Source organism: Mastigoproctus giganteus, chromosome 6, assembly GCF_048544385.1.
Source record: "Mastigoproctus giganteus isolate SK-2022 chromosome 6, ASM4854438v1, whole genome shotgun sequence".
Taxonomy (NCBI): domain Eukaryota; kingdom Metazoa; phylum Arthropoda; class Arachnida; order Uropygi; family Thelyphonidae; genus Mastigoproctus; species Mastigoproctus giganteus.
In genome coordinates, this window is record NC_143580.1 from 22,895,076 (window position 1) to 22,920,976 (window position 25,901).

The 25,901-nt window shown below is 36.1% G+C and overlaps 1 protein-coding gene across 1 annotated transcript in view; it reads left to right on the plus strand.

Moving 5' to 3' along the window:
- The window catches only part of Cp110 (Centriolar coiled coil protein 110kDa), an 80,419-nt gene that overhangs the window by 41,449 nt on the left and 13,069 nt on the right, over positions 1–25,901 (plus strand). Inside the window, exons 7-10 of the mRNA XM_090376108.1 lie at positions 5,051–5,283; positions 17,583–17,699; positions 21,391–21,492; positions 21,594–21,719. Of these exons, the coding sequence (XP_090232234.1) occupies positions 5,051–5,283; positions 17,583–17,699; positions 21,391–21,492; positions 21,594–21,719 (578 nt within the window). The remainder of the gene's footprint in view (positions 1–5,050; positions 5,284–17,582; positions 17,700–21,390; positions 21,493–21,593; positions 21,720–25,901) is intronic.

A 25,901-nucleotide genomic window follows, 5' to 3' on the forward strand; every position in this document is an offset into this window, starting at 1 on the left:
ATTTACACCGAAGCACCACAAAAGAAGTGCCTAAGTCGAGTAAATCCATGTTAGTGCATGGATGTGGAGTGGAGAATGTTTGTTCTTGTTTGTTATTTGGTTTTTAGGAGCATTAGCAACTAAGGCCATATTGGTCCGTAGATATGCGGTGGTTATTCTCTGACCTTTCCACATCCTCCGTATTTATTGGTCATGGGCTCGAACCCCGGTCTAATCAAGAAGCATGTGCTACGCACTGCCGCTCCTGCCCACCTGGCTACGGAGGCGCCAAGTGGAGAATGCTGTCCATAAAAGTTATAATATTATCCTGCACAGAATAGGCTAATTTACTGAATTTCAAAAAAAGGAAGCTTTGTGACACAAAAGTCAGTTGGAAAATTAGGAAAAATAACTGCCTGAAATCTTTGTTTTTGAATGAGAGAGATACAAAAAATGTGTTCCACTATGTTTCGCATTCTGGTATAAAATATTTTGAAGGGGCTAAAGCAGTATTCTGCAGAATTATTAAGCCTTAATCATCACATAGCAGTAAAACAATTCACATTATTTTGATCATGGCTATATCCCCTTTAGCCCCTTCCTTGGACAACCACTGGTCTTTACCATTACACCTCCATTGATTTTTTTCCCATCTAAAAACTCTGCTCCCACTTGACAGATTTTCACGAGATTTTATATTTGACTTTTAGAAAGGTTTTAAATTTCGTTAAAATCAAACAAATAGAAATCTAGAAATTGTTATTTTTATATACATATCATATAAGCAAATATACTGTATATTGTTGCCCAGCTGCTCAAAATATATGCTTTGCAAATCACAGTGAAAATTATGTTTTGTATCACTAATTCAGAAATGGATTTCAGACAGGGTTGTTTCTTTTTCATTTTTTCAACTGACTTTTCAGTTATATTGTACAAGGAATATTGCACAGAAGATGTCAAGGTCACAGAATAAGTTCATGAAGATACTTGTATTTTTACACACTTTTATTTAACCTAGTGATTAGATTTGTGTAATTCTCATAACAGTTTTAAAAAAAAATTCTGAAATAAGATGGATCTGTTTTCAGTTCTCAAGTAATTGCTATTGTAGTAACCTTGTTTATACTCTGGCATGACCACCAGGTCAGTGGAGTTGACAATAAATCAACGATACAAATGTTAATCGTATTTAGCAGTCACGGGCTTGAACCTCGGTCCACTCAAAGAATGCCACTGCACTCATGCTCCTGATCACTCAGCTATGTTGATGTTCCTGTTAAAAGTTAACCCTAATTTTGACAGCTGCCTCACTTTATTTTTTGTTTATGAAATTTTCATTTTTTAATGAAAAATTTGAAAATTTTAAAATATATTTTTTACATATAATTTTTAATGAAACAAAATTTATATTAATTCTGTTCAAATTTAAAAAAAAAATTAAATTGTTAGTTACTTCCATTTTCTAGTTCATAAATTTGTTAAGGCTACAAAATTTTATACCTGTGCATGCAGGTATTTCCACATATACGGGGTGTCTCAAAAATAACTTCAGGCATAACTTCAGGAACGAGTTCCTCATATAGACAATAAAAATATTTTATATCAACATAGTTCCAGAAATGCTTGTTTTCCGAGTTTTGAAGGTCTGTCTATGACACTTAACTGTTCACATCACTTTATAGTAATTGTTCAAAATGTCCACTTTCTGCCTGAATATTGGCCTCACATCGACGTCTCATGGACTCGCAAAGACGATTCTAAATTCCTGGCATGTTTCGTATTATCTCACAACCTGCCACAATTCAATTGTGGAGAGTTTCCACATCAGCTACTGGAGTCGATGTTTCCACATCGACTCCGGTAGCTGATGTGGTAACAGCCAGTTGCATTGCTATTCTGCGTGTGCTGATTCCAGGAGTGGCATGCACAACATCCAAAACCTCCTCCTCTACTTCACGAGTCATAGATCTTGGTTGTCCTCTGTCGGCAGCACGAGGTGTAAAGGTCCCATGTTCACAAAGGCGGCAGTGGATACCTTCAAACATTTTCCTGTCTGGACATCTTCGTTCTGGGAACCTTTCGTGGTACAAACGACGAGCCTCCAGAGCATTGCCATCTGCCAAACCGTACATAAAATGCATATCCACTTGCTCCTGATTTGAATACATGATCGGAATGGAAAACCACCAGATTCTGTCAGTACCTTGTGATGAAGGAAATCACCTGCGGGAGATAAGACATTCCTGTTAATAACTCAGGAACGAAGCATTTCCGGAACTGTGTTGATATAAAATATTTTTATTGTCTACATATGAGGAACTCATTCCTGAAGTTATGCCGTGTATTTTTGAGACACCCTCTATACAGTAGTGTTAGTTATACAGAATAATTGATGTCAGACCTCTTCCGGATAATTGAATGTAAGATTAGATTAAATAAATTTAATCTAACCTTACCATTAAATTAAATAATTAAGATTAATTTAATTTAAAAAAATTATAAACCAATCTTGGAAAACAGAAACATCCAACCAGGCATTTTTATGATTTTTATACAAAACAGGAAAATTAGAAAGATTTTGAAATGCTCTCGGTTTTTTTTCCACTTACTGATAACAAGCACAGACAACCTGTGCTTCCCGGTAACATTTGCACACATAGCAATTGTAACTCGCTCTTTTCCCATCTTAAAACTTGGTGTAGGCATTTTTCTTTTAGTGGCTAGGGTTTTTCTCGGTAATGCTTTCCATAATAAGTGTTTCTCGGTAATAGTTCCATAATAAACGTTTTCTTTCTTGTAATTTGCTATAGCTGAAATAAACTTACAAGGACACTGCTGCCAGTTTGTCTGCAGAAAGTTTCTTGCCTTTAATACCTAGTTCACATATACTGTATCTCAGTTTAAAGTTTTTCAGCCAACCTGTGCTTGCCTTAAAATTTTCATTACCTCTTAATTTTCAGTTAAAATCCAATGCTTTTTCACACAACATTGAGCCAGACACTGGTTCACCTAAACTTGACTTCTGAAGAAACCACAAATAAAGTGGACTCTCTAAAGCGGCATTTTCAAGTTTCAATATCGTATTTTCCATAATGGACACAAATTCTATTATAGCATTGGAATTTTTCTTGATGTCATAAATTGTTGAAGTCCCCACATTTCCTAGATTTCCTAAATTTTCACCTTTTCTAATTCTATTAATAATTTCCATTTTTTATTGCAATGTTAAAACTACACGTTTGTTTTGCTCATATTTTACTGTAAAAAATTTAGAATATAATAAATTGCACAGTTTAGTGCCGATATTATTCTTACTGAATATGGAGCTAAACTAATCTGAAATTCACTCGTGGTTTCCGAGAAAACCCAGTAGTCTCTGTGATATTTTTCTAAAGCACATTTTTTGCTTATTAGAATCAAAATTCAGTTTGCAAACGTGATCACTATAACTGGCGCTTACTGTACTACCGTTAATAAAAAAAAAAAAAAGAGAGAGAGAGAGAAAGAAAGATCAGCCTTTCAAATTATTCTGGATAACCGACATTCTATTGTATTATGCATATAAATATTAAAACACACACACAACTAGTATTTCCAACTTCACATTTCAGGAAATCAGTTTCATTTATACATAACTTGTGGTTTCGTTTTTCCATAATTGTGTTATTTACTTCAAAGTAGATGTTTCCATAGTTTAATAGAGGGGTGGGCAACCTTTTTAAATGGCGGGCTGAATAAAATATCTGTGAGAGGTACATACATAGGCCAAATTTTTTTTTGCTTCCCGCGATTTTTAGGATTATTAAAATGGTGTATAATGAAAAAATGGTCGTAAACAGTCTTATGTTATTTATTGTAATATTATACATAATGTAAATATAATTAATTTTATTAATAAGAAAAACAAAATACAAATTCAAGATAAATTTACAAAAATACAAATACAATTCCAGTAACAAAAATTTCAATATTTTATTTTTATAATATTTTTAGTGAGAGATTTGATAATGTTTATTTTTATCAGTGAATTGATGTCTGGATTGATATTTATCATAACAATGCACACAGTATTTTCTAAATTTGTGTCAGAAATTCAATTAATTCAAAAATATATATATATAATAAACTGCAGCCTGTTTATTATATATTTCAAAAACAACTGCAAGCTGGATTACACACATTTGTGGCCAGAAATTGCCCATTCTTGGTTTAATGCATTATCAGTTTCAACTACTAGTGATTACATTTTAAAATGAACTCAGTTGATGTATGCTCAGCAAAATTGCCTAAACCTATCAGTGTTAGGTGTAGACATGTTTGCAAGAATACACTACACAAGTGAGTTATTATGATTTGAGCAGCAACATCTAAAGTACACATCAATGAATATTTCTTACAGGCATGCCTACAAACTCAGCCAGTTTTGATGTAATTTAACAGAGCTCTTTTGTTGTTGAATATTTAATTGTTTTCATTGCATCAATTAGTGTTTTAAATGGCTGACTGAAAACAGTATAAGGTAAAGTTGGAATGGGCAACATGCTTTTTGAAAAAAAGTAAGTATCATAACTTTAAGAAAAACTGTTCATTCGAGAATCAACATTTAACAAATTTCACACCAAGTTAAAAAATAAAATTGTATTTGGAAAAAATGTCTTGCAACAACCAAAACAACTTTATTAAAATATGATAAATGCAGATATAAATAAAACTAGGTTAAAAACTGATGAAATAATAATAATAAAAGTGGTAAAAATATGCAGATAAAAAGATAAAATGAATAAGGGCAAATAAAAGTAAATAAAAGTGGTTACAAGAAAAGAAGCTTTCAGGGCAAAGCTCCTCTTTATCAACCTGACAGCAGGTGACACATCAATTTTAATAGTATAGATATGTGCTATCGATATATGTGACAGAAGCTGCCAGGACATGACAGTATTCAGAGAAAGAGGGGAGGGGGAACAAAATTTATTATTATCTAAAATTTTTGAATGTTGAGTTATTTGAATTAGAGAAACATTATTTAAATTTTGGCATTGAAATAGTTTTTTTTTTTTTTTTTTTACAGCTCAGTTTTCTTTTGAGCAAAAAGAAGCTGGTTTGCCACTGAGGTCACCTGGAACAGACCATTCAGCTGTATTTGTTGATATGCAAGATGCGTCCATTCCAGGAAGTAGTAATCCACATCTTGTGAATTCTGATTCTGATTTTCAGTCAGCCCCTTTTGAAAGTTGCAGCAGTTTCTCAGCTAAAGGTTCACCAGTAATACAGTTGAATCGTAAAAATATTATTCCTTCTGAGGTAAAATTACAGATACTTATCTCATCACCTGCTGCTAAAATGTTGATAAACATAACTGAAATCACAACTTATTAATAAATAAGTTGGAATTTCAGTGAGTTGAAGCTTATTATGACTAAAAATATGAATATTATAAAACACGTCTCTAGGATCAGTACTCTATGATATACACTGGTATTAACTAATTGAAACTAGTAATATAATCAAATGACTGTCTAATATCCTGTTGGATTGTGACTGAAGTTTTGCTTTTATATCTTCTTCAAGTTCCTGATTTAGAGCTAATAAATTTAGTAGTTTCCTCTGTTTTTCTAATGTAAAGTATAAATTTTTCTCTTGAGCAGAAATAGTCTTGACTGAAAAGAAACCTGTTTTCTGTCAAAAAAAGAATTCTTTTGTCTATAAAAAATGTACAAAAATAAGTCTACTAACTTTTTAATATGCCTTCTGGCAGTCGTCAAGCAGTTCAATTTATCTTCTGACATACATATATATATGGAAAAAGCACTTTGAATTATTTTGTCTATTTATTTGCATGTCCCAGTAGATTTTAAAATGTAGTGAATATTTCAATGTAAATACACCCAAAAAGTCTGAAACCACAGGAAGTTGGTTTCAGATTAATTTAGAATTAATAATGATTAATTGATTTAATTATTAATCTCATTAATTAACTGATTAATTAATGAAAATTAATTATATTAAGTTTAATTTTAAATCAATTACAGGTGGGCTCTGATTTATGCCAGGAATGTGTTCCTGTGAAGGGCAATGTATATAAAAATGACATACAGTTGGGTATGCCATTTACATACATACCTTTATCTGTTATAAAGTGTGATGTGGACTTGACAACTTAGTTTAAGCTTCACTTAAATACTCACTAAAAAAAATTAAACAACCGAATATTATACCAGGAAAGCAATAAAAATACATACTTGTATTATACTGTATACTTAAACATTTATTATTTACATACTGTGGTCATGCTAAATTATAAAAATTCTGTTGAATTTTGCTGCTGCTTCTTTTAATACAGTTTATTACCGCAGCCAAAAGACTACTACACCTCTTGACCAGCCTTAAACTTATTATTCTGTTCGTGTTTGAGTCAACTTCAAAAAGAATGACCATCCATTTTTCAAATGAGCTGAAAGCTTCAATCATCCTTTTTTGTTATGAGCTGTAATTCCCCTTTCCCCTTTGCTCTTGTTGCTCAAACATTCGGGTGCTCATTAAGTCAGTTTAGTACCACATTTGTAACAATAATCTACCACCTGCTGGCTGAAAGCAAGTTGCTGCACATCTATCCTGAAACCATTCTTCCTCAATTTGAAGCCTTAGATGCTAATGCGCCATAAAACTCTAAAACAAACAAACGTCCTCAATTTGAATTTATGTCCCCTCGTGTGTAGTCTGTGCAAGAGGAATAATGCCATCAGCATTGAGTTTGTTCAATCCATTCAAAGCCTTAAACACAATATCAACAACTATCCACTGGCTTTCAGTCAGTGGATAGTTGCTGATCATGGTGCAACTGCAATAGTTGATTGTTAGAATAGATGTCTCCATACATTTATCCTACAACCATCCTTCTTCAGTTTAAATTTATGCTCCCCTTTTGTGTTGTCTGATCAAGAGAAAATATGCCATCAGCATTTAGCTTTCATTGTCAGAAGTCTCATTTTAGGAAAAATGTGAATCTGTGGGCTTGGAAGTGGCAATTGAAATTTAACATTGACAAATGCACATTACTGCATTTGAGTAGCAGTAGCCCAGTGTAACATAATAATTGTGTGTTACCATATAATGAAGCTAGTGGAAAACATAAAAGAACTTGGGGATTATTGTGCAGTCAGATATGAAGTTCTCTGAGCAGACTACAAGTTCAGCTCATAGGATTTTGCCAATGATAAAGAGGAATTTTTCCAGCAGGGATAAAGAAGTGATTATGCTGTTGTTGTATAAGGCAGTGTTGAATACTGCTTACAGGTCTGCAAGCCTCATTTTAAGAAAGATGTGGTTATATTGGAACAGGTGCAAAGAAGCGCAATGAGATTAATGAGGGGAACAAAAGGGTATTCTTACCAGAAAAAAAAATTTCAGTTCTGAAAATTGTAGCATCTAGAAACTGGGCACCTTCAATGAGATCTCATTGTGCATTGAATGGATTGAGAAGCTCAATGCTGATATCACCCTTCCTCTTGCTTAGACCACACATGTGAGGGTACATAAATTGAGGAAGGATGGTTGCTGGATAGATGTTTTCCTTCAACCAGTGAGTAGTTGATTGTTTGAACAAACTTCCATCTGGTATTTTGATTAATTTTAATGAAGAAATAGACAGATACTTAGAGGAATGGAAGGTGATTTGGGAAGATTTTTTTTTTTTTACCGTTGTATAAGCTAGTATAAGTCTTACTTCATTTGCCACTACTTAGTTTACTAGTGTTATTGTCATTTCAGACACAGTTGCTACTTGGGTCTGGGAAAGCCAAATTTAGACAGGTTGTCCACATTTCAATGATCAGTGAGTGTATTTTGTATACTCTGACTACAAATGTGGCCGACCGGGCTAGCCGTGTGGGTAAAGTGCCTGCCTGGCAACCCAAAGGTCGCGAGTTCGAATCCTGCCTCAGGCTTGGATCAAAGTACTGCAAAAAAAAAAAAAAAACCTTGAGAGGTGCACTATGGCCATAGAAGCCGATGCGCCAACAACTACCAAATAAAAAAAAAAAAAAAAAGAAAGTGTGTGTGTGTGTGTGTGTGTGTGTACACTGAACTATGACCACCTACCTAATACCATGTTGGGTCTGTGTTAGGTGAATTGTGGTTAACAGCCACTATTCGCCCAGGAATCAATTCCAATAGATGTCTAAAGAAGTCTGTAGGGATCAGCAGCCATGCTACCTGAAGGGCTTTTCACAGTGTTGGAATAGATGATGGTTGCTTGTCCACATGCTTCACTTTCCATTCCAAAACATCCCACAGGATTGAGGTCAGAGGAATTTGGATGCCAATCAAAATGGTTAATGCCTTCACTGTGTTCCTTTAACCACTCATGCACAGTGCAGGCCCAATGACATGGCTCATTATCGTCTTGGAAGATCCTGTTTCTGTCTGGGAAAAAATGCAACATGGCAGGGTGCACATGGTCTCCTAAGAGCTGCAGGTCCAAAAGGAACAACAGGCGAAATCATGAAATCAATAGATTAAATGAAATCTACAAAAAAACAGAAGAATGTATAACAGGACGATCTACCATGAAAAGCATTCTGCCTGGGAAAGGCTTGTTGAAAGGAACTGTGACTCAGACCCATGGGGACTAATCTATAGGATCATCACCGAGAAGCTCCACCCAGGGGGAGGTCTACTCATCCATCCGAGACAGAAACAGTGCTGAGAACCCTCTCATGGGAACAATCAGCTTCCAAGATTCTGAACTCCATCATTCACCAGGATGACAATAGAAAAGAATCAACCATCTGGACTGACATGCGTATTGATGACCTTGCCTATCAAGGAAACCCCTATGAAAGAAACTTTGACAGAGAGGAAATTGAAAGCGCAATAGCTATCACTAAATCTGGCAAATGCCCAGGTCTGGACCAAATTGAAGTCGAAGTTAGCAAAAAGCTTTGGCAGTTCTCTCCAGCTATACTGCAAAACTTTTCAACTCTTGCCTGTGTGATGGAATCTTCCCCACCATCTGGAAGTATGCTCATCTTAAAATTCTGCTTAAGAAAGACAGACCAAAGGATCAACCGGAGTTGTATTGCCCAATCGCCCTGCTCTCTGTCCCTGGCAAAATACTAGAAAAGTTATTGGCTCAAAGATTCTCTGCAACCTACCAGGCAAAGGATTTGCCATACTCTGATTGAGGTATATAAAGCCTTGAATGGGTTGAGCATGCTGAAGGGATTCTTCCACTTGTTCAGATTACGAACCTAAGGGGGCATAAATTGAAATTGAGGAAGGACAGGTGTAGAATAGATGTGCGGAAAGTTGCTTTTAGCCAGCGGGTGGTTAATTGCTGGAACAAACTTCCATCTATCGTTGTGGAAGTTGATAGGTTAAATAAATTTAAGGAGGAACTGGACAAGTATTTAGAGGGGATTGTTTTGTAATTTTTTTTTTTTTTTTTTGCTGATGCTGCATAAACTCATACACTTGCTTTCTTGCATCACATGCCACTACTACTCCCAGCAATTTGGCTTCAAAAAAGGACCACTGTGTGGGGGATGCAATTCATGCTCTCCTTACTGCAAGAAATACAGGTATTAAGTATGCCCTTGGCTTCTTTGTAGATTTCAAAGGGGCTTTTGACACCCCTTGGTGGCAAAGTGTCCTGAAGAGGTTCAGGGAGGCTGAGGTGTCCAAACCCATATACCTACTCATGTCCAGTTATCTCGATAACAGAAGCCTCGTGAGAACCACCCACTCCCAGCTAAACAGGCACATTACCAAAGGATGCCTTCGGAGGCCTTTCTGCTGGAATGCTGTTTTTGATAAATGGCTGAAAAGAACCCACAACAACAACACTGTCAAGCTGGCTTACGCTGATGATCTTGCCATTGTAGTGTATGGAAACTCCAGATTTCAACTTGAGACTGCTGCCAACAGCATCTTGGATAATCTTTCAGAGTGGTATGAAGTAAACAAACTAACAGTCTCCACAGACCCAACAAATGCTCATCAAGGGTACAATGAACACCAGGCAACTACCAACAGTAAAGTACAGACATGCCCAGATCAAATACTTAGGAATATACAAATACCTAGGAGTAGTAGTAGACAACAACTCTTTCTTACTGCATTGTGACTTCATCAAAGAAAAAATCAAGAATATAACTGGGAAGATGGCTAGAGTCATGTGGAGGGACTGAGGTCTTAAACCTCACACTCTCCGGATTTACTATGAATCTCTATTTTTGCCTATTCTGACCTTTGGTGCTGGCGCATGGGGACACTGTGTTGAGAACAAGTCTGTCCAGAAAGGCTAACTCAAGCACAGAGGATAATCCTCCTAATGGTATCCACAGCCTGCAGAACTGTCTCCACTTTGTCATTGCAAGCTATTTGTGGAAAATTTCCCATCCACCTAGAGATCATGCATTCATGTCTTAAATATCACCTGAGAATTGGAAATCCATCAGAAATAAATACTTTTTGGACCTGACTGTCACCCGGCAACTAAAATTAGGAGAATCCATGCCCAGTTTGTCCAAATTTGGCAGCAGAACTGGAACAACAGCCTACTTGGTAGAACCACATTCCACTTTTTTTTTTTTTGACTGATGCTGCATGAGCTCATACACTTGCTTTCTTGCATCACATGCCACTACTACTACTTCATCCCTTCAGTCGGGGAGCTTAATAAACAGTTCCTTCCTCTCCTGGTTCTAATCAGGACTATATGCGATGTATATCCTCACTGGACACGGTAGCCTGAATGCCAAGCTGCACAGCTTCCACCTCTCTCAGACCCCCTATGCACTTGTCGTTCCCAGGAAACGGCATACTACTAGAATGTCCACACTATGCTGATCTTCAGCGGGGGTCTGGAAAATTCACGTCAGTTTATCACATTTTACCGTCTAAAAGCAATGAGATGTGTTCGGTCAAATCATAAAAAGTTATTTTTTATTGAAGTTTCTGCCTTAAGCTATGATTAGCATATTTTTGGAATTCTATGAACTGTGAGGGAATAGTACAGAAATAAAAAAAAAAACACATGTATGGAAATATGTAATTTAATAGGTAGATTATGTATTTTAATAGTTACATGTATCACAAAAATAGTAAAAAATCCATTATTTGAACAATATAACAATTGGTTAATTTTAAACTAAACTAAACTAATTATAACATTATGTATGTCATAGTACACTGCAAAAATTCAAAATGAATGTTTATGCAATCTTCAGAATCAGTCACGTTGGGATAATTAATTACTAAGAAACTGTAATATTTACAACACAGTATGGAAATTATTAATAAGAAATATTATGCGTTATACCTCTTAGATAATCAACAATATCACCCCATTCATCGTATGCACTAACATGCCTTTTAATTCATAAATCACAATCGCGATACTTCTTTTTTTTTTTGCTGTCCGGATCAATTCCACTTAAATATTGTTCAATGCGCATTTCGTTAATACTTTGTTCTTTTTTAATGCAATCGATAAATTTCCAAATGTTGGGATGATAAGTAGCGACTTGTTCCTCAAATCCTCTATGCCACCCTTTAACAGAATTATTCGTTCTTGGTAATCCTTCAAGAACAAGCTGGCATACGTTCCACATTTCATGGGAATACTTTGTTGGTCGACGAAGATGTCGTCTGGTTGGGTGGTCCAATCCATGTATCCTCAAAAATAATCAACAACTTCTCGCGATTCTGGAGGAAAAACACCATTTTCACACAAATGTTCAAAAACGACTGTCACAATTGGAGTGGGCTCAAATGCAATTGCTGCCAAAATTTGCATATTTAAAGCAAAATTAGCGTCAGTTTCATAACGTTGTTTCAATCCATTATTCTGAATGGAATGAAAAATACATTGTGAAAAGTGAAAAAAACAACCCCGTTGCGAAGCGTCAGGAAAAACTGTTCTGCAATCATTCATCACCGCTGTCTGAAAATCTATAGTTATTGATTGCGGGGACATAGCCAGTTCCAATACTTTCAGCTGCATATGTTTCTTCAGACTTGTTAGGCAATAATGCATAAACTAATGGAAGCGATATTTTGTCCTCGAATCCATGTATCGTATACTGCTGATAAAAAAGTAAGAGAACTGTTTTGAAAGTCCCATCAGCATACCAGTGTTCACTTCGCGCTAACAACTGCAAATTTCTTTTCATACTGAAAATTAACATACTATTGTCCTCGGGTCCAGAATCAAATTGTAGAAACAATTTTCCATTGCATGATGTTTTATATTCTTCTGTAAAAATTATGTTTCTATGATACATTGGAAGAACTTGGCAGGGTTGTCAAGGACACTACTGACACTATGCTGCTGCAACAGGATCTGGAAAGGTTGAGCAGATGGGCTGAGAGGTGGCAAATGAAGTTTAACATTGACAAATGTAAAGTACTACACATGGGAAACAGCAACCCCAGAGCAACGTATCAACTCTGTGGTACTACACTGACAGTGGTAGAGAATGAAAGGGACTTGGGGGGTGGTTGTGCAGGCAGATATGAAGTTCTCTGAGCAGTGCAGACGGGCTGCAAGAGTAGCTCATGGAGTATTGTCAATGATATACAGGAATTTTTCCAGCAGGGATAAGGAGGTGATTATTCCATTGTATAAGGCAATGGTCAGGCCACACCTAGAGTACTGTATACAGGTCTGGAGGCCTCATTTCAAGAAGGATGTAGAGCTGCTGGAACGAGTACAGAGAAGGGCAACGAGATTAGTGAATGGAACAAAAGGGTGCTCTTACGAAGAAAGGCTTAAGTTTTGCAAATTACAGTGTCTGGAGACTAGGCACCAGCGAGGTGATCTGATAGAGGTGTATAAAGCCTTGAATGGTTTAAGCATGCACAATGCTGATGGGATTCTTCCTCTAGCTCAGAAAAATCACCTGAGAGGGCATAAATTCAAATTGAGGAAAGACAGATGTAGGATAGACGTGCGGAAATTTGCCTTTAGCCAGCGGGTGGTTGGTTGGTGGAACAGACTGCCATCCCTTGTGGTGGAGGTTGATAGCCTAAATAAGTTTAAGGCTCAGCTGGACAGGTATTTTGAACGAACAGAGGGGTGAAGTGGAAGTGGGTTTTTTTTTTTTTTTTTTTTTTTTGGCTGATGCTGCATAAGCTTGCTTTCTTGCATCAAATGCCTCTACTAATGCTAATGCTAACTGGGCCATCAAAATTTCGATTTCTTATATTTCAGATTGTTCGTTTCATTGTATCTACACTTGGAAGCTTAGGGGCTGCTGCTTGGCTACAGATTCTCGAAACATTTGAAATAATACTATGAGGCGTATTATTTGTTGTTTCTGCATAAGTTCGAATGGTATCAAGAAGTTGTACTGCCTCAACTCCTGCTGCGTCTCCACAATGATTGTGCTCCTTCCATGTTTTAACAATGGTGTTATCTACTGTAGTAACATGAGCGGCACATTTGGTTTTTCGGTAATTTTGACACTTCCAATGAATTTCTGTTTCATTTTGCCTGTCTTTATGAAACAAATGCCGACTAAAGCGCAATTTCAGTTTTCCTTTTTCTGATTTCAAAAATTCCACCGACATGATGCGTTCACAAACTCAAAAGGATGAAAAATAAACTCAAAATAAGAAAATGTTGTGATTGTAAGAGATTATAAATATATAAGTACCTCCCTAATTGGCACGCCCTACCTCCACTCCCCCAAAACATACCACTGAAGTTAAAAATAAATTATATGTATTGCCTGGTGATATTTGTAGGCTATAAATTGTTTATGCGATAAACTGACGCGGTGGTAAACTGCTAGCGATTAATTGCTGGCGGTGAATTGCGGGATAAACTTTCCTAGACTTCTTCTTCTTCTTCTTTGGTCCTTAGCTGGCAGCTGGGGGAGGTGGTTGGCTACGCAACCAGTATGCTGCTGTAGGTGCCGCAGGGTTTCGGACTTGCTCTGTGATGTTCTTCCATACCTTACGATCCATGGCTTCAGTCCTGGCCTGGTTAAGGTCGAGACGTCGGCTCTTCAAGTCATCTTCCACTTTCCTAGACTTAGTCTAGGAAAGTTTATCGCCGAAAGTTTAAGAAAATTTATAAGCAATTTATAGCCTACAAATGATCGCTAGCATATTTTATTGCCAGGCAATACATATAATTTATATAAATTTATTGGTCATTTTAAATTGAAAATATGACTTTTCTATAGGTGTTATATAAGAATTAAGTGCAGTTAAAAATGGAAGTTATATGCTAAGTATACATTTCCTAGAAATACATATGATTGCAGGTGCTTTAATTTAATTTTATTTTCCAAAATTGGAATTAGGTAGGTACCTACTTAATTCCTTTAACTTAAGTGGAAGTGATCCGGGTGACAAAAAAAAAAAAAAAGTATTGCGATTGTGATTTATGAATTAAAAGGCTTGTTAGTGCATACGATGAATGGGGTGATATTGTTGATTATCTAAGAGGTATAGCGCATAATATTTCTTATTAATAATTTACATACTGTGTTGTAATATTACAGTTTCTTAGTGATTAATTATCCCAACGTGACTGATTCTGAAGATTGCATAAACATTCATTTTGAATTTTTGCAGTGTACTATGACATACATAATGTTATAATTAGTTTAGTTTAGTTTAAAATTAACCAATTGTTATATTGTTCAAATAATGGATTTTTTACTATTTTTGTGATACATGTAACTATTAAAATACATAATCTATCTATTAAATTACATATTTCCATACATGTGTTTTTTTTTATTTCTGTACTATTCCCTCACAGTTCATAGAATTCCAAAAATATGATAATCATAGCTTAAGACAGAAACTTAAATAAAAAATAACTTTTTATGTTTTGACCGAACACATCTCATTGCTTCTAGATGGTAAAATGCGATAAACTGACGCGGCGGTAAATTGCTGGCGGTAAATTTTCCTAGACTCATCTTCAGGAAGAACTCTCTTTGTTAGACTCCAGGGAAAACCACAATGCTTTCACATACTATGCCAATGAAGTCTTTAAAAGAAGAAATAGTCATCTGATGCTGAACAACACCACATAACCCTGAATGAATACTCTTGGATATTCTATGTCTTAACAGAGGATATACCTGCCTTCTCCACATGGACATGACAAACACTATCCTAAGAGACCCACCTGGACTGGATTACATCTGACAAACTTTGATACCCACATAGACAGCCTTAATTGTGCTTACCAACTGGCAGACTCCACTACAAACATTGATCCACAATGATACTGACCTGAGACTTCACCACTATAATGACACACCCGGACTGAATGCTCACTGGACTGGAATTTTGATCTACTTCATTTCACCCGGACTTGTCAACTGCTGACCCCCTACCTCTACAGGTGGGAACTCTGCGTGAACTGCTCTCCCCTGCTTGTCTAGCAAACCAGCTGGGTTGGGATCTTTGCTCGTTCTGGTGCTTGGCTCAGAGCAGGAAGATAGACACCCCTCTTAGATGCCAGCTGACCTTGGTAGCCTGAGGGACAGACCCCTTCAGGGGTGGGATTAACAGACACCACTGTCCAGACTTTCTTTGCTTTTAATTTCCTTCATTGATCTTGTAACTTCTACTTTTCTTGAGGATGTCTCCTTCTTTCTTCCCCTACCTTTCTGTCTATCTCCCTCCCCTCCATTTTATCCCATTCTTCACCAACTAGTTCCTCTTCTGTTCAGTGTTTCTTTTGGACTTCTCCAGAATTTTCTGGAAAGTCTGGTGCGAGACCCATCCTTGATAGTTTCTGGCATGCCTCCACTGAGGTTGGGAGGCAGGGGCCAGCTGACCAGGTGTCTGCTGCTCGCTGGCTGCAAAATTGGCAGGTGCCTGCACACAAGCATAACATTTGCAAACCTACGTTACACTTACACAGCCGGCTTTGGAATTTGCCTAGTACACACAATACAGCGACGTATGGGGGGAACCCTGGAGACCACAAAAAAAAAAAACAAGAAACAAAAAAAAAAAAAAACCTCACCAGTGAAATGTTGCTCCATATGCACTGGGGGTCCTAGTTCTTGCAAGCAAAACATACCCTATATTAAGCAACCACTGTCACCTGCCTGAATGTTGGGCACCACACGCAATGGGTCCATGGACTCATGTTGCTTGTGCTACACACACAAAGACATCCATTGAAGTGTTGCACCGAGTATTTGGACTCATCTGACCAGCACAATCATTTCCAGTCCTGCAGCATGTTGTTGACACTACAGCACTCACCTACAATGAGCAGCGGTGAGGAGAGGGTGTCTCCTCACCACTGGATATTATTCTTGCATTCCCCATATTGTATTATGATGTCAACTGTTGCACAGACCTGCCATTGAGCCTGTACAATGCACTGCACCTTTCGCTCACCATGAACATCCACCGTGTGTAATCCTTTACAGTTCTGTTGGTGGGAGGTGGTTCGACCCATTCAGCATTATTCTTTGTACACCTTAACCACAATAGGCCGTGAGCAACCAACAAGACATGCTGCTTCCAATATTAAAGCACCCGACGCACGAGTTCCCACAATCAACCCCTTTTGAAACTCCATGATGTCTACTATGTCTCATAACTGCTACTTTATCATTTTGACTTGCACAATCAGATGCAAATTACCACTGCTCTAGCATGGAAAGCTGTTTGTCTTTTTATACTGTAGGCTATCTGGCATAGCCCATTGTGGATGGGGTGGTCATAATTCAGTGATCACTGAGTGTATAGTAGTAGTAATGGCAAATAATGAAAGAAAGCAAGCTTATATAGCATCAGACAAAAAAAATAAAAGAAACAGTTCACCCATCTGTACCCTCTAAGAATTTGTCTGGTTCTCCCTTGAATTTATTCAACCCATCCGCTTCCACAACAACAGATGAAAGCCTGTTCCAACAATCAACTACCCACTGGCTCAATGCAAACTTCCGCACATCTATCCTGCAACCATCTCAACTTGAATTTATGCCCACTTGTGTGCGTAGTCTTAGCAAGTGGAAGAATACCATTAACATTCAGTTTACTCTGTCCATTCAAGGCACTGAACACCTCAATCAGATCTCCTCACAGGTGCCTGGTCCCAAGGCACTGCAATTTGCAGAACTGAAGCCTTCTAGGTAAAAGCACCTTTTTGTTTCCTTTGCCAGTCTGGTTGCCCTTCTCTGCACCCATTCAGCAGATCTACATCCTTCCTAAAGCGAGGCCTCCAAATCTGTATACAGTACTCAAGTTGCAGCCTAACCATGGCCTGTATAGATGGTATGTAGATGTATTAGTAATGGCCATGTGGTACAAGGAAGCCTAAGGTTTATGCTGCACCAGCCAAAAAAAAAAAAGAAAGAAAGAAAGAAAAAAATATTAAAATAATAATGATGAATTAAATAATATAAGAAAAGGAAACAGACAAACTATGTATTTCCTTCCTTCCATAGGTAACTATCCAACTGACCCTTAAATTTCCCTAAACTGTCAGCCTCTACCACCCATGTAGACAGAGTATACAAAAATTAGCAGCAATATTTTATGCTAAAAATTAATATACTGATATATGCATGTATATATATATATATATTTATTTTATTTTTTAATCAAAGGCAGTGGATCCACGTATGAAGTCAAAATTTGATAGAGTGAGTGCTGCTGTGAAAGGTTATCTTACGAGACGTTTAATGAAAACAGAGAGGGTACAAGGAATCATCCAGACAATCAAGGTATGCATATATCATATACATATATAGAGAGAGTTCTAGCAGAATAAAATGAGATATTGTTTATTATTTGCACGAATTTGCATCCTGTAAATAATAAACAATAAAACAATATCTTTTTAATATTTTATTGGTTATTTTTTGTGTATCGTTTGTTTATGCCAGATTTCATTTAATGTTTAAATCATAGGGTAATGTAAATTAAACAATTAATTAGACAGCAAACTAGGTTACAATTTTGCCACTTACTTTGGGAACAGTGAAATTGCAACTGATCACGAGCCATTCTGCTAAATAATGGGCAGTAATCTGCTGCAATTCAGTTAACAGTGGATCCTGCCCCTGTATAACAGGTGGCCAAGTTTAATTTGTTTACTTATTTTATATTCCTACTAACAGCTAATGGCATACTTCTCCAGTTGTAGCTATACTTATACATACGTATAGCTACAACTGGGATGTTAGTAGTGCAGTTTAATTTTAAATTGTTTCAGTCAACAATTAGCAATATATTTTCTAGCTGCAACCAACTGCACATTACAGATCATTAATCTTAAAAGCAGGTTCAGTAAACCATCCAAAAATCTAATGATGACTCATGCCTGAGTCATGAGAGTGTTGTTAGCTACATGCTCATACCTGTGGCAGCATGTTCCCAAATAGTTAGTCCTTATACTTTGTACTGCAAAAAAAAAAAAAAAAATATTGTGTGTTAATATATCCACATATTATCACCACATTGCATATAATGGTGATGTTTTCCATATGAATATGATTTGTTTGTTCTTTAATGTCATATCCCTTCAGTGGCATCATTATTTTATAACAGTTTTCTGTATGGATCACAGATTTCAACTATATCATTATAAAAATTGAATGATATGCCAGAATTGTTTTTTTTTTTTTTTTTTTTTTTATGAATACCCCAAAATGCAAAAGGATTATAAAAAGAACCTATATATGGGGTTATGAGTTAAAGATTGAGGAAACTGAAAATATGTATTGACATCAGATTTGAAGGGAATTACAGGTGGCAATTCAGAAGGGCAGTGCCCATGAAAGTATCTATACAAAAGACATGCCACAGAAAATGGATGTCTGTAAGATAGTGATGTTCATAAGAGAACAATTATTAATTAACCAGTTGTCTTCTTTTGAATTTCAGTAATTGTTTAGAAGAAAAGTAATATAAAAAATAAAATAAAACATGGGTGTTTTTGATGCAAATGGGGGGAACATTTATGATGTACACTTGTTTAAATAAGTGTAAACTTATACCAGGAGAGATTAGAAGACAAGGTGATCCCCAGTAGAGATATGTGATCTTTGTCTAGAAATTTGGGTGTCATCAAAAATGTGCATAGAAGCAATAGCTTCTTTTTTTGCAAGAAAGAAAGAAAGAACTGGGTTTCAGAAGAGTCAAAGTTAACTAAGTTTTCTTTGGCCCATTGGAAAATTACTTGGAGATTGGCATTTAAAAGAATTGGTGGTAGAGTATCCACTCATTAACAGTTAATAATAATCAATAACTCATTAGTAGTCACAACACAGTACACAGCTCATTGAACTTAAGACTCAAATATGCTCAAGTACAAGTTGTTAGTGATGAATATAGTGCCCAAGCAATGGGCACTTGATAGACTACAACTTTAAGATTTAAATTTGAGTAAAAAATTGCTCAAATTTTAAATCTTAGTTAAGGTGCTATTCTTTAAAATAATTAAATTAAAACATTAATTTTTTTTAAAAACTTAATTTGTTTTATAGTACAGCAGACTCTTGATTTACTGGGATTGGATTTACTGGGACACTTAGACTCCAAATTTTAAAAAAATCAACCAGAAATCATAAAATTCAAGTAATAACTAGAATAGGTATAAACGGGTGCTTTGCAAGTCATAAATAAGTGGCATTGTAAGTCGTCATTGGGAGATTAGTGTGCCTGTTAATTTGCAACCCCCACTGTCTTCACACCCACTGCTTAAAAAAAAAAAAAGAAGAGAGACCAAATGTTTAGTTTGTTTTAGTGCGTCATGTCGATTGTTGTGTTCCGTTGCACCACAAAAAAGACAGATTTTGTTTCATTGTTTGTCAGGGATATTGGAATTTTTTTTAAAAGTAACTATTTATTTATTTATTTAGAAATTGCAAAAATGATGTTGCCCATCATTTTTGCGGCAAACTCAAGGGTTGTCTTTCAATTAAACAAAAACTTGAAACTGTTCAAAAGTTTGAAAATGGTGCATCCGTTAAATCTCTAAAGAACCATTATAATGTTGGTGACCAAACTATACGCGTCATTGTAAAAAATAAAGGGAAGCATCGTATTGGACATGCGAGTCATGCGTGTTAAGTTTTTTATCTATCGTCATACTTTTTATGTAGGCCAACTGGGCTAGCCGAGTGGGTAAAGTACCTGCCCGGCAACCCAAAGGTCGCGGGTTCGATTCCTGCCTCGGGCTTGGATCAAAGTACTGCAAAAACCTTGGGAGGTGCAATATGGCCACAGAAGCCGATGCGCCAACAACTACCAAATCAAAAAAAAAAACTTTATGTAGGTTGCCGAACATTTTTCGATACAATAAGTCCCCAACTTATGTAGCTTCGGACGTACATTACATTATTTATATATTTTTTTTATGTGACTGAAGATTTCAGTGAAGGGGACACACATTTCACCATAATATCGTAAAAACCCACACCATTGCAGTTATCAGTATTATTGCAAATGCAATAAGATCGAGTTTACTACCCGTTTATAATTAGATGCACTAACAGAAAAGCCCAATAAACCGAAAGTCCAAATTGTTTTTATTGTTTTATGGTAGTGACCTCCAGAAATGTGCTTTAGTAAAATGTGAGCTTGTGGGGTGATAATAGTCAGTTTTTGCCTTAACCTTGTGAAGTTCTTTACAGAAAATTTTATTTTGACCGTTATCATGGTGCCGACTAAGAGAAGTGACAGTGGCTAGTAAATCTATCAAGAAAAGGAAAGTGATCAAGTTGAATCAGAAAATTAAAATAATAAGGATGTATGAAAATGGCCGAACATTAACAAGTATCGCGCAGAATTCAGATTTGTCAGCGGCAACAGTGAACACAAAAGAGAAAGACAGAATACGAGAAGTGGTGAAGCATTCGGCACCAATGAAGACCCTTATAATAATCAGGGCTATGAAATACATATTAACTTTTACAGTACAGTAATGTGTTTTTTCTTAATTTTGTTTTTTTTCTTATGTGCCACTCTAGCTACTTCACCACTGTCCCCAGATAAAGTTTTTAATTGAACTAATTAAAAATATATAACTATTTTTCTTCATTCTTCTGAGAATATACCTTCTGAGGTAGTTTTTGTAATTTTGTCATATCAAGGATATAGTAGCAATATTTTATTAGTCATTCCTGAGTTACTTGAAACTCGACTTTTGTAAGAAGTCCTGGAACGTATCTCTTACATATGTCGGAGACTTACTGTAATTTTGAATTAAAACTGGGAAATCGATTATCCGGGACTTTTTTTAACCATCTATCCCGGAAAATCGAGAGTCTACTGTATTTATAAAACTTAAATTATTATTTATTATTTTAAAATTTTAATTATTTTAATATAGTTATATTTAGTGGAATTTTTAAAAAGTTTTTAATTCGGATACTTTTATTTCATTTGTTACTTCAAATTTACTATTTCAAGGATACTTTGGAGTGTGCTGTTCGATTTCACGAAGAAACACCAATCAAAAGGGGTTATGTTACTGAACAAGATGCAGACTTACACCAAAGATTAATATCGCAGGTAAATGTGACTGAGCAATATATATATTTTTTTCACTATAGAAAGTAAAGATGAATGTTTGAAAAATTTAATTTTAATGCTCTTATTTATATCTTTCACAGTTGACAGCAGCTTGCTACGAGCTTCATGATATTTTCTTCAAAATCAGCACCAAAGAACGAATGTTTATAATTGCACAATCAAGAATGGTTAGCGTTAGCAAAGTTATACCAAAGCAACCACATAAGGTAAAATTTATGTAGTGAGATCATGTTATTGACCTGTTTCTCTATCTCTAAATTAATTTTTATTTTTTAATCGGTTTCGTAGATCCTTAAACTTGTTAAAAATAAATAAATGTTTATATTCTAGCACTGCTACACATGGTTAGAGCAGTTTACAATATAGAGAACATTAGTGTATTTAGCAGTTACGTAGACTCGAACCACAGTCAACTCAAGCATGTGTTCTGCTGTACTCCCATGTTAATCACTCAGTTGGAGTGTAATATCTTTTTGATGTCTTTCAACAAGACCGACTGAGCAGTAACAGCCTATGGTGTCCTAGCCAGTGACACATTCTAGTGCCCCTTTATATGAAAAATTTCTATTTGCAATATAAAGACTATATGATGGGGAGAAAAAAATAACATCCAGATGTTTACAATTTTATATTCACTATGAGAATGATTTTTTTTAAATGCAAAAATAATTTTTACATTAAAATATAAATACTGAAACTGCTTACAGAATTTATGTAAATTTTGCAGACTAATAAGCAAATTAGAAAAATGTTTCAGTAAACTTACCACAGAAATCAAATTTTCAGTTAAAATAAAGTTATTACAAGTTCAATGTTATTTTCGTCTAGTGTTTCCCCCTTAGAAAAATCATAAAAATCAGTCTTCGATCAAGTTAGATCCATATTTGGAACCACTCATTTTCATTAGACAGAACTGCTTATGAATCTAATATTTTCTGCAACATTGTTGACTACAAGTAACTTTTGTGCAGAGATGCAGAATATACAGGGTTAGGAAAATCATGTGCAGTCAAAGCATAATATGATGCCTAGTGGAAGACTGTTATAAACAGAATAAGCAGCATTAATCTGTGAAGCAGTGTTGTGAAGTAAAACTGCTGGCAGTATTTGTGACATTACAGTCAGCGTAGCTATGTATATGTGTATAAAAAGAATAATAATAAGTTTCTTCAACTATGACAAGAGTCGTATGGTTATGTGGCAATTCATCAACACACTTGACCTTACAGCTGGCAAGGCTCAAGGTGGAATGCTAACAGTGCTCTCATTCCATCTGGTGATTACTACAGTTAATGTCAAACCCAGTTTCCCTTCCCCCTTGCACTATGTCACTTGCAGTGGAAGACTTTTTGATTTATTTTTTCTCCATAAATTTGGTTTAAAATGAGTTCTCCATAAATACATCAACTATTATCAATTCCAAAGGATAAGTGCAATACATGAACTATTATCAATTCCAAAGGAATTGATAATAGTTCATGTATTGCACTCTGAATGATTTGCTTAGTCATTGAAAACCACTTACCTTTAAAGGGGGCTTTAAGCAGGGGGGGGGATCACAGAGCTAAATTCAGTGATCATGCTGGATGAGTGAAGTGTTTTGCAAGAAATTGTTGAATGGAAATTGCCCAGTGTGCAGCAGGGATATTGTCATAGTGCAAATGCCAATTCCCTGAAACTCACTTTTCAGGCAGTTTTCTTCAAACAGTATCACTGTGTGATAGTGTTTTCTTCCATAGGTCAGTTTTATAGTATTTCTTGTTCTGTTTTTGATCATGCCTGACAAATTCATAATGAGCCATGCTCTGTGAGTCTTAAAATATGGTACGCATGATTCTTCACATTTGAGCAGACTGCTTTGCTTTTTTTTTTTGGGCTTTGGAGAAGATAAAAATAATAAAAAATGGGGTCTTTCACTGAGAAGACTGGGCTTTGTTTCAAGGTCATAGCCATACACCCGTGATTCATGGCCACTAATGATGGAAGAAGCAATTTGTGGGTTAGCAGCAGCATGATGATGAAGCTCCTGACATGCGAGAACTCTGTTATCATCAATGAGGGTGTAAGGCACAAACTTCACTGAAACGCATTGCATTTCCAAATTTTATGATAAAATTTGACTGACATGTCCCATAAGAAGTATAAATTTTATTAGCAACTTTGCAGATAGTTAAATATTCATCACTCCTGACCAGAACATGAACATGCAAATCATTGGTTTTTGAAAGTTGTAGGGTAGCCAGAGTTGAGGATCATCTTCAAGGGACAAATGGACACTCTTTAAACTTTGTGAACTGCTGAAAAGTCTTTAAATGACATAATATCTTCTCCAAAAGTTGCTTTTAACATCTTGTGGATTTCTGTTACACTTTTCTTTAATTTTAACTAAAATTTGATGCAAGTTCACTGCTCATTCTAAAATGTGACAAAACATATAAAATGCCTTCTTTTCAATGTATGTTTACTCATACCGACTATATATATGGGGTGTGGTGAAGCCTACTGTACAATCTAATTGGGCAAATGACAATAGTGCACTGTGCACAAAGTTTGGTATGACTTATTTATCACATAATAGTGACAAATACTAAATGGTGATACCTTACACATTCAGTGCATGAATAGCATTAGCATGGGCACATGATGCAAGAAAGAAAGCTTATATAGCATCAGCCAAAAAAAAAAAAACACACCCTTCTCATTTCACCCATCCACTCACTCCAAATGTTTGTCTAGTTCTGCCTTGAATCTGTTTAAGCTATCAACTTCTACAACGACAGATGGAAGTTTGTTCCAGCAATCAACCACCCACTGGCTAAAGCCAAACTTCTGCACATCTATCCTACAACTGTCTTTCCTCAATTTGAATTTATGCCCTTTCAGGCGATTATTCTGAGCAAGAGGAAGAATCCCATCAACACTGAGCATGCTGCTCAAACCATTCAAGACACTGTAATTTGCAAAACTTAAACCTTTCTTTGTAAGAGCAACCCTTTGTTCCATTCACTAATCTTGTTGCCCTTCTCTGTACTTGGTTCAACAGCTCTACATCCTTCTTAAAATGAGACCTCCAGACCTGTATACAGTACTCAAGGTGTGGCCTGACCATTGCCTTATACAAGGGGATAATCACCTCCTTATCTCTGCTAGAAAAATTTCTGTATATCATTGACAAGACACCATGACATGACACCTACTCTTGCCGACTGTCTGCACTGCTCAGAAAACTTCATATCTGCCTGCACAATTACACCAAGTCCTTTTCATTCTTTACCATTGTCAGTGTAGTACCACACAGTTGATACGTTACTCTGGGGTTACTGCTTTCCATATGCAGTACTTTACATTTGTCAATGTTAAACTTCAGTTGCCATCTCTCAGCCCATCTGCTCAACTTTTCTAGATCCTGTTGCAGCAGTGTATTGCCATTAGTGTCATTAATAACCCTGCTGACCTTTGTATCATCTGCAAACTTGGATATTAAGCCTGATATATCATCATCAGTATGATTGATGAATGCAGAAAACAACAATGGACCCAAAACTGAACCCTGGGGATTCCACTAATAATATTAGTCCATGAAGAGCAGTGTCCATTGTTGATTACCACTCTCTGTCTTCTCCAACTCACCCATCCCTTTATCCATAGCAGCAATTTACCTCCAATGCCACACTGCTCCAATATGTGCAACAGTATCAAAAGCCTTTCTAAGATCCAATTATATGATATCAAAATTATTCTTTGCATCCAGTTCCTTTGTGACTACATCATAGTATTCAGTCAAATTGGTCAGACAAGACTTCCCCATAACAAACCCATGCTGTGTCCGAGGTATAACTGAAGTCTTGTCTAGATGATCCTGCAATGCTTCTTTAACCAGTGCCTCCATTAATTTTCCAGGAACAGAAGTTAAACTAACAGGTCTATAATTACTTGTGTCAGCCTTTGATCCTCCTTTGTGAATTGGGGTCACATTTGCACATCTCCAGTCCATGGGTACTTCCGCTGAGTCCAAGGAAGCTCTCATAATTACGTCTAAGGGTTTGCTTACTTCCTTTGCTGCCTCCTTTAATATAACTGGATAGATTCCATCCACCTGAGGTGCCTTTCTTATGTTTATCTTCAACAATTTCTCCTCCACTTTACACTCAGTTATTACAAGATTATCTAGGTTACTTCCCGAGTTTAATACACCACTGTCATTCCCCTCCCTGAATAACTCCTCATATGTGAATGTAGATGCAAAATATTTATTCAGTTTGTTAGCTACCTGAGCAGGATCATCAACAGTTGAACCATTTATATCAATTGGACCAATCTAATTCATTCCCTTCCTTCTAGAGTTTCATAAGTAAAGAACTCTTTGCTGTTTTTCTTTGCATCCTTTG